Genomic DNA, 13,890 nt, shown 5'->3' with positions numbered 1-13,890 from the left:
GGAGGTCTGAGGAGCAATGTGAGAGCCACACAGAGTATGTGAAAGGTGTAGATACCATGAGAGGAGAATTGTTTAGGGTTATGTAAGAGGATCTAGCCAGGAGTAAAGGGATGCGACTGAGCAAAGGTAAACGTGCGAGGCTGAACATCAGGAAACAGCAAAGGCTGAGGCTACGTCTACACTGACGGCGTCAAATTCGCTGCCGTCAAATTCGCCATTGTCAGATCAGTTTTTCCAGTTTGATTGAGCAGCTCGATTTAATAAAACCACCTCTCCAAAAAGCGTAGCGTTTCCCGTCAACGCAGTGCCGTGGAGACGGCGTGCGAAATGGAAGTTACAAAGTCGACTACTCTGCATAGCTTACGTAACTCCTGTTGACTGCCGTCAAATTTTGCTGGCAGTGTAGACCAGGCCTGAGAGACACAAACCTTTTCCCCCCTAGGGAAGCAGTGGAAGTTCTATGAGACACTTGCAGTTGTCCTGCAGGATACAATCCTGGATTGGTCCCACGAGGAGAGACAACCTAACCGTGGTTTTCCAAATAAATGACATTTCTCCTGAGATCCTGGCTGTTCCCATCCCCCCCAAATTAAAAGAGCCTGTTTCTAACGCCAGTGACACAGGGCAACGTCTGGAGTGAGTTCACTGCAGGTGGACATGCTGACTGATGTAAATGAGATCTGGACCCGGCCCACAGAATGCACGGAGGGGGTGATCAAGGTGATTTTTGTTATACATTTCAGCTGATGTCCTGGGCTCCTTGAAACGAAGAAGAGAAGAAGAGAGAAGTCTGACCTGTTGAGGAAGTGCTCAGCCCGGTGTTGAGAGTGGGAGAGCCGGGAGCCAGGTTATTTGGGACTCCAAACACTGCAAGAGGAAGAAAAAGACGGTTTGGCGCAGCAGCTCAGTGAGACCCCAGCACATCCAGGCAGACGGCTCAGCCACCAAAGCCTGACAGTGAATGGGTCACTAGGGAATTCCATTCCTTCATGAAAAACAGATTCTTCAAAACGTACAATAAAGAGCGGGAGGCGGGGAGGGGGGAATCTAAAATCTCTGCATAAAAAATTGTTTTACTCTCTTTACAAAAGGGAGAAGGTTTTGATCTAAAAAAGTCACAGTGACTGGACCATGTCCTTTAAACCTTAGAGGATCCTTCACCGTTTCACTTGCAGCTAGAAAACAGCAGCATTGAAGACACCACTGCTACTAATCCCTGACGTAGAAATGGGCCTGAGATGCAAAATTCAACCCCGCATTCGTTGACTGACGTGGGAGTTCTGGATGAGCCAGGAATGCAGGATTAGACCCAACAGTCCTACTGTGGAAGCCAAACCCTGTCATAATTCAAACGGTGCCCATGTTCCAGTGCAACGTTGCCTTCGATCAGAGACTTGGCCCTGAGCTCACTAAGTCAATGGTCTAAAGCTCAGTGCACAGCAGCAGGCGCTATGGATGGTTGATCTTCATGAATAAGGGATTCAAAATATAAGCAACACAGAAGTCATTCTGGGGGGCACAAAGATGCAAAAGACCATGGAGAACAACCAAGTGCATTTCCTCCCACCGCTACCGTCCCTCCCCTGCCTTTAACATCTCCTCAGCCCAGCCACAAAACACTAGCAATAGGACAAAGATGATCCAAGGGTCTGTGCCCCATCCGCACATGTGACCAAGGGGGTGGTGCAGTTACTGTACCTGATCCGGATGAATGGGACATGGTGTTGAGCAGGGAAGAGCTTTGTGCCGTGTTGTTGTGGTAGCCACCAAGGGAAGACCCTGCGGGCAGGGTGGAGGACCACATGTATGAAGGGAGGGCGGCATTCAGTACGGTTGTGTCATATGTCCCCGATACTGGAGAGGAAACAGTGATGGGGATGAGTAAGAGCAGGCTCTGGTATCAGAAATTAGATCACTGAGGCAGAGGACACAGAAAGCCAGGTTCTGATCTCAGTTTTCGATGCAGTCCTGCTCTCCAGTGCAAATCTGGAGTCACCCTCTCAGTTTCAACGGGATTACTCCAGATTCACACCTGTGTAACTGAGACAGCCCCTAGCCAAGCCAACTTTGAAACCACTGGACAAATGCAGAGGTTGCCTGAATTTCTGTCACTTTCCTGGAACCACTTGCATAACATCTTGAGGGTTTAATCACAAGCACACATGGTGATGGCCTGAATACAAACGAAACACACACTTCAGTCCACATCCTGGTGAGGAAATCTACATGGGATATGGATCCCAGGGTTCTTGCTGTGTTTCTGTGACACCTCCACACACGTGCAACTCTTGTATTGTTAGTGACTAGGAAAGATGTCAGGTGAGCCAGCTCCTTACTAGGAGGTGAATTTGACACATGTGCTTAAAGCACTATAGCAGGGACAGGTACGTGAGTAAAAAATAATGCCCTGGACCATTTTCAACACTCAGATAGCTCCGTTGGCCATGGAACATGTGGGGTTGCTGGGACATGGGCCATTGGGCCAAAGGTAGGACATTCTTCAGGGTGGCCTGTGGTAGCCTCCATCTTGCTGCTTAGGCCGAGATGGGGAATAGTTTGCTTGGTTTTGCTAACGTCCATCAGCTGCAGCTCTGAACTGAAGATGGTGGCAGCTGGAATCTGCTCTGTTTTATACAAATGAAGAGAGGCACTGGCAACTTGACCAATATGGCCCTGGTTTGGGCAGTATCTGCAACTTCCCTTTTTGCATTGTTATTACACGCTGGAAAAGAGAGCAAACATTTTTAACCCGGATTGTTCCTGACTTTGTTCTTTTGTTTTGTAGGAACTGGCTAGAGTTTCCATGTCACGAGATTTAAAGGAATCATTGCCCGCTCCCATGCTCAGCTCCAGCATTGCTAACACCCCCACAGCAACGTACCTGACTGGGAGCTCTCAGTCACCATCTTTGTTTCCACTACAGCTTTCTTGGGGATGGGGAGAGTGCTGGATGACGACCGTGTGGGACTGACGCTGGCCGATCGACCCCCCTTCAGCAAACGCTTCACGTCATCCAGCTCCGTCCCTGGCAGAGAAAACAGATACCCAGACTAAGCCCAAAGCCATCACCTACCAGAGCCTGTAACCAGAGATGCTCATAATACCCATGTTAAAGTAAGAGACATGCTATCCAGCAGGAAACAGGACCATTTCCGAAAGCTCCTTAGAGCTGTGCATTTGGCAAATGGCTGTCCCATCTCCAGCACTTCCCCCGAAGGTGGATTTGTTGCCAACTCTCAGGATTTTGTCACGAGTCTCATGATAATTATCGTTTTCCTGAAAGCCCCAGTTCCTGGTGTCAAGTGGATACGTGACGATTTCAGCCATCATTCTTAAAGAAACATGAAGTTTCTAGCCCTCAGGCCTGTGGAGAAAGCTTCAGAATGTGCACCCTAACGGCTCAAAGAGCAGACGGCAAACAAAGAGAACACCAAATCTATTATTTTTACACCATCTCCTGAGTTTAAAGCCAATCTGATGATTTCTGGTGAGCCTGACTCATGATTTTTGAACATTTGGGGCTGGCAATCCTGCAAGAGACCAGAGGTTATATGGCAGGGCACAATCCTACACTGGTTAGAGGAATGGGCTAAACATCTCAGTAGGCCTTTCCCATCTATTTCTATGACATCATGATCTAATCTTGCCTGATTGTCTCATGGGAGAGGACTGGTTTCTGGGACTAGCGCTGCCCCGGATTCCCAGAAGGAGGTACTGAGATCTCTGGTATTTCAGTTGGGGTATCACTGAACACTGGTGACTCTTTAGGCTGTGGAAGGCGCTGAAGCTGTTTATGAAGTGCTCTTTTGTTATTAGCACCCAAATTCCTGTCTAACTTAATGCACTATCAGTGGGCTAGAGAGGCACCAACAACAGTGCGGGCTCACCCCCCGTAAGAGCACAGAACTAGGACCGGGAACAAAGAACCCTTGTAAAGCCCCTCCCTTTCATAGGGAGGCAACTGAAATCGGCAGTGAGGACCTAGGGTCCTGCACCACTGAAGTCAATAGGAGGTTTACTTCGAGGGGTAAAGGATTGGGGCCTCGTGAGGACAGGAGGACTTGGCAAAATGACTCCATCCAGGAGTGACTCATTCAGGAGGTTAAATAAAACTGCCCTGGCAAAATACAGGGCTGGCCGATGGCAAACTTCCTCATTCTTCATACTTCACATTAAAATCACTTGCAGAGGGTTAAGGGAGGCAGTTTCTTATCACAGCAAGCAAATGTTCTGACACCCCCTCTGCCACCCTGCGTGCACTGTCCCAGAGAAGACACTGGCATGAGCAGAAACACCCCCAAAATCAGCATCAGGATTGTCGCTGGAGGGCTACCTCTTAGGAGGGGACAACCAGGCCCACAAGTTCACTCTAAAATAACAGCAGTGCCACTTACATCTGGTGGAGGGAGAAGCACTCTGGAGCCGTACTCGGATTTCGCTCTCTGCACAAGAAAAGAGAAAAGTGGATCACAAATACGGAGCGCGATGAATTGGGGCTGTGAACAGTGAATGAACCTTCAGGCTGCAAAAGCTGATTCCCCACTTCTCACTGTCCATACACATTGTTATCTTTTAGGTTTGGGTCGCTTGCCCGGCTTTAGCTGTCTGAATTTTTAGAAGCAGCTTTTTACTTTGGGACCAGATTCTGATACTTCCATTTCCACCGAGAAGTAGTGCACTCCTGGAGTACGCCCACTGAAATCAGCGACCCCGCTTGACAAGTGAGCTGCTGCTCAGTGTAACTAACAGAACCAGACCCTGACCCTTTACGTTTTCACCATGTTTTGTTAAACCGCCTCGCGCATTTTGGTACTATATAAATACATGAATGAAAAATCATAATACACTGATTTTTGTGACATCATAATGGCATCCTACGTACCTCATTAGGGAGGTGCAACATTAATAGAAGGCCCAATCTTGCAGCCCTTAACCACACGAATATTCTCATTGACATCTATTAATTCATTACTTTTATTATATTATCCTAAAGTGAGAACAAACAGTCACAAGGGACTGCTGGATTTTAAAGATTACTAGTTGCACTGGGCCTCTCTTCCTTCCCAGCTATCACTCAGGTAAAACGACAATTTTCTTCATTTGGAGATTTACCTGTGTAAGGACTGCAGGATTTGATCTGTTACTATTCGATTGATTGATACTATTTTCTATTGACTCATTTCATGTAGACTGTCTCAGGCAATTTTTTATTGGGTTCTGCTTGATCCAAAAGTGCTTTGAAATAAAACAGTCAGATTGCAAAGGATAGTTTATTTATGCCACACTGTTGCTAGCCGGCCAGTTTTATTACCTGAGTTTTACCCTCCAGCATGAGAGAATAGAGGGTTAAACTGACTTGGCTGAAACAATCTTTAAATCTGGCGGTCCGTGAGCCAACTGGCCAGCCTGAGTGCCTGACACAAGTTCCTCTCGATGAAACCTAGCAGTGCATGTACTATGAAAGAAACACTTCTTTTGGCAGTTGCGTGGAAAAGATGATAGATTGGGGCTATTTTTGAAGCAATCTGAAAAGCTGTAGCATGATCCTCCTGTGTCTGATTTATTATGTATGGGAAGGTACCCTAGGGATCTCAGGTTTCTACAAAGATCTCAGGTAGAAGTAACTGGTAATTGCTAAGCTCTCTTGCCCTTTGATTTATATCCACTGCTCATATGAATTTGGATAAAATGATGTTCCAGTTGCTTTCTCAACAGCTAGGAATATAAATTAAGCTCTTCGGTATCAATTATATCCAACTTCTCCCCAAACAGCCGATTAATTAGCAAAAGAAAAGGAGGGAAATTCTATTTAACACTTTAAGCAAATCAAGTTTTTACAAGAAGGTGACTAAATGGACCACGCTGCTTCAGTGGTTTCTAGCCACACTGTGCACTAGGGCATACCTTTTAGGGAAATGAAGCTGCCATCTCATATAACAGATCTCAGTGGAAGGAAGATGAAAGGGGTTATTGTAATTGCCGTATTTAAATACTTCGGAGGTGCTCAGATATTATAGTGATGGGGCCATATAAAGATGGATGAATGGATAGATGGATAGATAGATTTATTGAAGGTGATACATACAGAAGACAGAGAGAGGGAAAAAGAGAGTGCTGACAAATTTTGGACACAAAACTTGGGGCCTGAATTTGATCAGGATCATGTCCTTGGCCTGTCTTTGAACTAAAGATGAAAGTCTCTTTGGCCTATTTCTAACCCCACCAGTCATCCAGCTCGCCCGGCAAGCATCCTTATGAAAACTTCCCACACCCTCCACTCCTGATTTCTTCATCTTGTTGATTTTTTCCATTTTGCTCATTGCGCCTGTTTATGCAACTGCCCAAATCTCAGTGGTCCAGATCCTCCTCTGGCGTAAATACATGTAGCTCCACTGACTTCCCTGGAGCCAAATGGATGTACACCAGTGGAGGGGTTGGTCCAGACAGTGCCTGGTTGAAAAGATAAAAGCAGCAGGAGGAACAAGGGGTCTCCTAAAGCACATTCCAGCTCACCTCGGCTTTGACTCCGCCCTCTGGTGTTGGATGATGCTGTGGAAACCAATCAGAGAAAAGCAATTTTAGACTCTCTCTACTGTAAACACACCTGAAAAGTAATGCACGGGATTAAGCTTCTTCTGTGAGTTGTACAGTTATTCTGTTTAGCTGGGGCAGGGTACGGAGACGCTCATCCCCAAATATTTTGGCTACCATCACTTAGGTCACTGCATGTTTAACTGAAAATATACAGCACTTAGTACTTCTGGATCATCCAATAATTCCATCAACACCTCCAAGGTTGGCCAATGCCCCTGATTTGGCCTATCAAGAAACTTGATGGTAAATCAGAAGCCAACCTTAGAGAAGAACCAGGGGATGTGTGCATACAACAACATCTCACTGAACAATAATAATGGCCTGGATTGCACAGATGGGTGCTAATGCCCAGTCAGGGGGCATGAAACTTAATGAGATCTCCCCTTCACAACCCCCCTTAAAGGGAAGATCACCCAGCACAAAGTCGGGGATAGCAGATGTGCACTAGAGTCTCTATAGGAACGGTCTTTAGATACAAACACTAGGTCAAATTCCGCTCTCAGTTACATTAACATAAATTTGGAGAAACTCCACTGATGTCACAGCAGTGTATGGGCCTGTACTGGCTGCATGAGAGCTCCCGAGTAGAGGGGAAGTTGTGGGCATCATAAAACAACCCCCCTTCCCAATGGCAATATTTTCCAGAATCTTTCTTCCCCTCAATTTGTCATGTGCATGGCATTATTTTTATTGATTCGCGCATTCCAGTGATGTTTCATGCCAGAAGCCACATAGCAGCCAATATGCTTGCCCTTGGCCTGACATTCACAGTGACAATATCATAAGAACATACCAAACTCTTTTCTAGGGAATTCAGGAGAAGAATTTGCACTGGAGCTCCCTGCAGAAGAAGAGAAGATTCCATGTTAAAGCTTTGCCATATATTTATGCCCCACGGTCAGCACGAGATTTTTGTAATATATCATGTCTGTATCTACCAAGTCTTAAATATTGGCAGCTATAGGATAGCAAACAGTTTCATTTAAAAAGAACTACTGAGTATTATACTGATGAGCTGCTGTTATCCTCCAACTACAATAAGCTATGAAAATTATTTGGATGAACACTATTAGAAATAGGATTCTGTGGGTAATTTTCATTGAACTGTCTCCTTCTGGTCTATTCCATAATTGTCCCATATTGGGATTTATGCTCTAGGGGACAATCCTGCATTAAATGAGGATCTTGATATAATGGGCATCACAGAAGCTTGATGGAATGAGGATAATCAATGGGACACAGTAATACCAGGGTACAAAATATATCGGAAGGACAGAATAGGTCATACTGGTGCGGGAGTGGCACTTTATGTCAAAGAAAGCGTAGAGTCAAATGAAAGAAAAATCTTAAATGAACCAAACTGTGCCATGGAATCTCTATGGATAGTAATTCCATGCTTGAATAAGAATATAACAGAGGGGCTATACTGCCGACCACCTGACCGGAATGGTGATAGTGATTGTGAAATGCTCAGGGTGATTAGAGAGGCTATAAAAATAAAAAACGCAATAATAATGGGGGATTTCAACTATCCCCATATTGACTAGGTACATGTCATTTCAGGACAGGAAGCAGAGATAAAGATTCTTGACACCTTAAATGATTGCTTCTTGGAGCAGCTAGTCCTGGAACCCACAAGAGGAGAGGCAATTCTTGATTTAGTCCTAAGTGAAGCACAGGATCTGGTCCAAGAGGTGAATAGAGCTGAGCCACTTGGTAATAGTGACCATAACATAATATGGTCCCCCCTTGGGGGGGAGGGGGGGGCAGAGAGGGGACACCAAAGCAGCCCACTATGGTAGCATTTAATTTCATAAAGGGGAAAACCCCAAAAATGAGGACGTTAGTTAAACAGAAATTAAAAGGTACAGTGCCAAAAGTGAAATCCCTGCAAGAGGCATGGAAACTTTTTAAAGACACCATAATAGAGGCTCATTTTAAATGTACACCCCAAATTAAAAAACATAGTAAGAGGACTAAAAAGTGACACTGTGGCTAAATAACAAAATAAAAGAAGCAGTTAGAGGCAAAAAGGCATCCTTTAAAAAGTGGAAGTTAAATCCTATTGAGGAAAATAGAAAGGAGCATAAACTCTGGCAAATGAAGTGTAAAAATATAATGAGGCAGGCCAAAAGAGAATTTGAAGAACAGGTAGCCAAATACTCAAAAAGTAACAGCAAAATTTTTTTTAAGTACATCAGAAGCAGGAAGCCTGCTAAACAACCAGTGGGGTCATTGGACGATCAAGATGCAGAGGAGTACTCAAGGAAGATAAGACTATTACGGAGAAACTAAATGAATTCTTTGCATTGGTCCTCATGGCTGAGGATGTGAGGGAGATTCCCAAACCTGAGCCATCCTTTTTAGGTGACAAATCTGAGGAACTGACTAGATTTAAGTGTTATTAGAGGAGTTTTTGGAACAAATTGATAAATTAAACAGTAATAAGTCACCAGGATCACATGGTATCCACCCAAGAGTTCTGAAAGAACTCAGATGTGAAATTGCAGAACTACTGACTGTAGTATGTAACCTATCATTTAAAATAGCTTCTGTACCAGATGACTGGAGGATAGCTAACGTGATGCCAATTTTTAAAAAGGGCTCCAGAGGCAATCCTGGTGATTACAGGCTGGTAAGCCGAACGTCTGTGCCAGGGAATTGGTTGAAACTATAGTAGAGAACAGAATTATCAGACACATAGATTAATACGATTTGTTGGGGAAATCATGCCTCACTAATCTATTAGAATTCTTTGAGGGAGTCAACAAAACATGTGGACAAGGGCGATCCAGTGGATATAGTGTACTTAGATTTTCAGAAAGCTTTTCACAAGGTTCCTCACCAAAGGCTCTTAAGCAAAATAAGCGGTCAGAGGATAAGAGGGAAGGTCCTCTCCTGGGTCAGTAAATGGTTAAAAGACAGGAAATAAAGGGTAGGAACAAAGGGTCAGTTCTCAGATTGGAGAGAGGTAAATAGTGATGTCCCCCAGTGACAGTACCATTCAACGTATTAATAAATGATCTGGAAGAAGAGGTAAACAGTGAGGTGGCAAAATTTGCAGATGATACAAAACTATTCAAGATAGTTAAGTTCAAAGCAGACTGCAAAGAATTACAAAGGGATCTCACAAAACTGGGTGACTGGGCAACAAAAGGGCGGATGAAATTCAATGTTGATAAATGCAAAGTAATGCACATTGGAAAACTTAATCCCAACTATACATATAAAATGATGGGGTCTAAATTAGCTGTTACCACGCAAGAAAGAGATCTTGGAGCCACTGTGGATAGTTCTCTGAAAACATCCACTTCAATGTGCAGCGGCAGTCAAAAAAGCTAACAGAATGTTGGGAATCATTAGGAAAGGTATAGATAAAATGACAGAAAATATCATCTTGCCTCTTTATAAATCTATGGTACACCCATATCTTGAATACTGTGTGCAGATCTGGTCGCCTCATCACCAAAAAGATATATTGGAATTGGAAAAGGTACTGAAAAGGCCAGCAAAAACGATAAATTCCAGAGGGGTAGCCGTGTTAGTCTGTATACAGTAAAAACAACGGGGGTCCTGTAGCACTTTAAAAACTAACATATTTCTGCGGGCATGAGCTTTCGTGGGCTGCAACCCACTTCGTCAGATGCATGAAATGGAAATCACAGATAGGAGGTATATATATACATATGGACATACATACATATGGATGTATATACATACCTCCTATCCGTGATTTCCATTTCATGCATCTGACAAAGTGGGTTGCAGCCCACGAAAGCTCATGCCCGCAGAAATTTGTTAGTCTTTAAGGTGCTACCGGACTCTCGTTGTTTTTTTAAAAATGATTAGAGGTATGGAACAGCTTCCATATGAGGCGAGATTAATAAGACTGGGATTTTCCAACTTGGAAAAGAGACAATTAAGGGGTGATATGATAAGAGGTCTATAAAATCATGACTGGTATAGAGGAAGTAAATAAGGAAGTGTTATTTACCCCTTCTCATAACACAAGAACTAGGGGTCACCAAGTGAAATTAATAGGTAGCAGGTTTAAAATGAAGAAAAGGAAGTATTTCTTCACACAACGCACAGTCAGCCTGTGGAACTCCTTGCCAGAGGACGTTGTGAAGTCCAAGACTATAATGGGGTTCAAAAAAGAGCTAGATAAATTCATGGAGGTTAGGTCCAAGAATGGCTATAGCCAGGATAGGGAGGGATTGCTGTTTGCCAGAGACTGGGAATGGCCAACGGGATGGATCACTTAATGATTATCTGTTCTGATCACTCCCTCTGAAGTAGCTGGCATTGGCCACTGTCCGAAGACAGGATACTGGGCTAGATGGACCCAGCATGGGTCTGACCCAGTATGGCCCTTCTCATGTATGTTCTTATGTAACTGACAAGGCGACCTAGCAGGGCACCCTTAATTCCCCATCTCTATGACAGATTCTAGAATACCTTCGTATGTTGCATTGCGGGTGACGTAGGTTTTTCTTTCAAAGGTTGAGCGAGGTGATTTGGAGAGAGTGGAGCAAGGAGATGGGGTTTGCCTGTAGCCGGAGGAGGAGGAGGTGGAATTCATTCTACCACTTCCACCTATAGGTAAAACAAAACGCCCCCCAGAAAATCAAGATAATGCCTCAGACATGTAAAGTGATGCCCTAGACTCTTCTGTGTTGGTGTGGATGGACCTCACACTGAGTTGCAGAGGTAGAATTAGGGCTCGTGACGGGCTAGAGCCACGAAGTTTGGATCTGGCTCTGTTGAGCTTCTCCAGATTTCAGGGCTGCTTATTTCTGTGGTTTTAGTTCAGCTCTTTGTAGAGAGACAAACCTTTGCTACCTTTGAAGTCAGTGAGAATTTTGCCACTGATATCAATGGGAGCAGGTTTGTGCCCAGAGACAGAGGAACCAGTCACGTCCCCAAAGGAGGGAGAGCCTGGGATCTGGATAGGGTTGTGGGTTGGTTTGGGTTCAGGCCCACCTGTAAATTTAAGGCTTAGTGTGACACAGACCAAAAAAATTGGTGGGCACTTAAGTTGGTCTCAACAAGTAGGGGAGGCTGCTGGAACACCAGCTCCCTGAGATAGGGGGAAATGGGACACACATCCATAAATCCATGAAAAAGTGTGTGCATTTGTGGGACTGCTCCCCTGATAGCATGAGGGTCCATGTCCTTACTCTGTTGCTGCTCAGTTAATCTGCTTCCTGGAGATCTAGCATAGGAGCGAATAAGTCATGAACATGGAGCCTGTGTGAATTCTAACATTGGCGTTCACGTCCATATCCAAAATAGAGAGTCAGCAGTGATCCAGCACAATATATTCATAGGGATCAGAGGGGATGACCATGGACATCATCCTTCCATGAGAGCAAAGATAATGTGTCGTTGGGATCTCAACAGTGTGTTCTCCCCTGTTTCTCTCACACGTTCTTCTTGTGGTTACAGGGCCCGTGTCATTCTGTGGTCTCCCCATTTAAAACATGGGAGAGGACTCTGCAGTGAAAACAATGAGCCTCAGTTGGAGGCAATCTTCTAGCACACGCAATGCATGGGATTATATAGCGCACTGCAAAGTAACATGAGATTATTAATTTAGCAGCTCGCTGCAAGCAGTGAAATTTTAAAAAGGAATAACAAAGCTACTAGGAAGAGAACGAACCCTGCCATGTAAATCAGATCTCAATTACGCTGGTGCAAATCCAGATTGAGTCCATCCAGATTTACAACAGCGTAATTGATTTCAGAATCTGGTTTTTAACCAGTAAGGAGTTGCCCACCTATAAGCACACACATATCCTGGGCATGTGCTAATAATTTTCACATTGTGACCATTCCAGACTGCACTTTAGCTCTTCTGGTTTATTCAGCTCCTTCTGGGAGCAAGAGAGGATTTCTATCACCTGCTGTCCTTGTGTTGCTTTGAACTCCCAATCTACCCCACTCCACTTGCAGGGGATATTGTGTCTACACTAGAGAAATATGGTCAGTGGGCCCTCCTCCTTTCTTATAGCACCGTCACAATGATAATCCTCCTTCTGCAGCTAGGTGCAGTAGCTTCCTGATGGAGAGGCCTGTGCTTATGGGATACAGTGAAGGGAATGAGCAATGGGGGCAGGACATGTGTACTCACTTTCCCCACCTATTCCTCCCCAGCCCTCCACACACTGCACAGTTGCCTTTAAAAAATGTGATGGTGGCATGTAAAGCAAATCGTGCCCGACCTTTCAAAGTGCTGGAGCAGTTTGAAAGACAGAATCTGCCTTTTGTGGGAAATGTTGAGGTGACTTTCTGTTCGGAACCGGGATGAAATGCGGTAACGCTGGACATCTTTGCCAGACAAAAATCTGCCCAAAGTTTCGAACTGGAAACATTGAAAAGGACAATGTAGCATTTACAAATGAAACAAAACCCTCCGACCTGTGGAAACGACGTTTATCGCTTCAATCTTTCCAAGAGGAAAATTGAACCATGTCATGGAAATCGACATTCTCCCTGCGGAAAATGTCAATGTTGACAAAGCCGCATTTTCTGATGGGGAAATTTTTTCTTTGTGTAAAAATACCGTGACCAGCCCTACAAGGCACCGTACCCCGCCTATCGACTTCAGTGGGGCGGAAAGGACTCAGCACCTTGTGGGGGTGGGGTTCTTGCCCAGAAAGTGCTCTCACCACTTCCCCATGAATGCTTTCTGGGTTTGCCTTTGTCTCGGGCCCCATCCCTGCCACCTGGCCTAGCCCCAATGAAGCTGCCTTGGCTTTCTGCTCATTCATGCTCCATTATGTCGCTACCTACTCAAAGTCACATAGCTGCTGCCGTGGGTGAAAGCCCTCTTTTCCGTTCCACTCCCTCCGCTGTAGGCTGACGTTTTGTGCCCAGTGCCGCTCCCTCCTTCTGCAAGAAACAAGCGCAAAATGAGACTTCCCGTGGCCGTGAGAGACGAGAACAAGAGCAAAAGAAGCCGCCGGATGACTCAGCGCCAGGCACCCGCGCTGGCGGTATGCTCAGTTACAGGGTGAGGGCAGTGGTGGAGGAGGTGTCTTTGGAACCATGTAGTTGGAAGGAGTTACCAGTGTTGGGGAAGCCAGACAACCTGAACCTCTTCTCTTTCTCTGGGCTCTGCCATGCCGGCTGCCCCAGCAATGAAAGTACTCCAGGTCATCTTCACTCTCCATCCTGGTGCCAGCAAGCATCTCACCCAGCAATTGCATGCTGGTGACAAGAGCACATCAGATTCACCCGGGCTGGTAAAGGGACATATAAACTACACACCCATGCCTAAGCTGATCCTTTATG

General features: G+C 45.1%; 1 protein-coding gene across 1 annotated transcript in view; it reads right to left on the bottom strand.

Annotated features, from left to right (window-relative positions):
• COL17A1 (collagen type XVII alpha 1 chain) overlaps window positions 1-13,890 on the bottom strand; it is a 61,526-nt gene that overhangs the window by 39,294 nt on the left and 8,342 nt on the right. The window contains exons 4-11 of the mRNA XM_067536940.1: window positions 13,390-13,488; window positions 11,053-11,190; window positions 7,388-7,435; window positions 6,514-6,549; window positions 4,395-4,442; window positions 2,882-3,025; window positions 1,699-1,854; window positions 796-867 (exon numbers count right to left, since the gene is read on the bottom strand). Of these exons, the coding sequence (XP_067393041.1) occupies window positions 796-867; window positions 1,699-1,854; window positions 2,882-3,025; window positions 4,395-4,442; window positions 6,514-6,549; window positions 7,388-7,435; window positions 11,053-11,190; window positions 13,390-13,488 (741 nt within the window). The remainder of the gene's footprint in view (window positions 1-795; window positions 868-1,698; window positions 1,855-2,881; window positions 3,026-4,394; window positions 4,443-6,513; window positions 6,550-7,387; window positions 7,436-11,052; window positions 11,191-13,389; window positions 13,489-13,890) is intronic.

The sequence above is a fragment of the Emydura macquarii genome, unplaced genomic scaffold (genome assembly GCF_026122565.2).
Source record: "Emydura macquarii macquarii isolate MOO-44397 ecotype Brisbane River unplaced genomic scaffold, CSIRO-AGI_Emac_v2 contig_3692, whole genome shotgun sequence".
Classification (NCBI taxonomy): domain Eukaryota; kingdom Metazoa; phylum Chordata; order Testudines; family Chelidae; genus Emydura; species Emydura macquarii.
The sequence above is the reverse complement of the archived record's forward strand: the minus strand, read 5'-3'. Positions and strand labels throughout refer to the sequence as shown.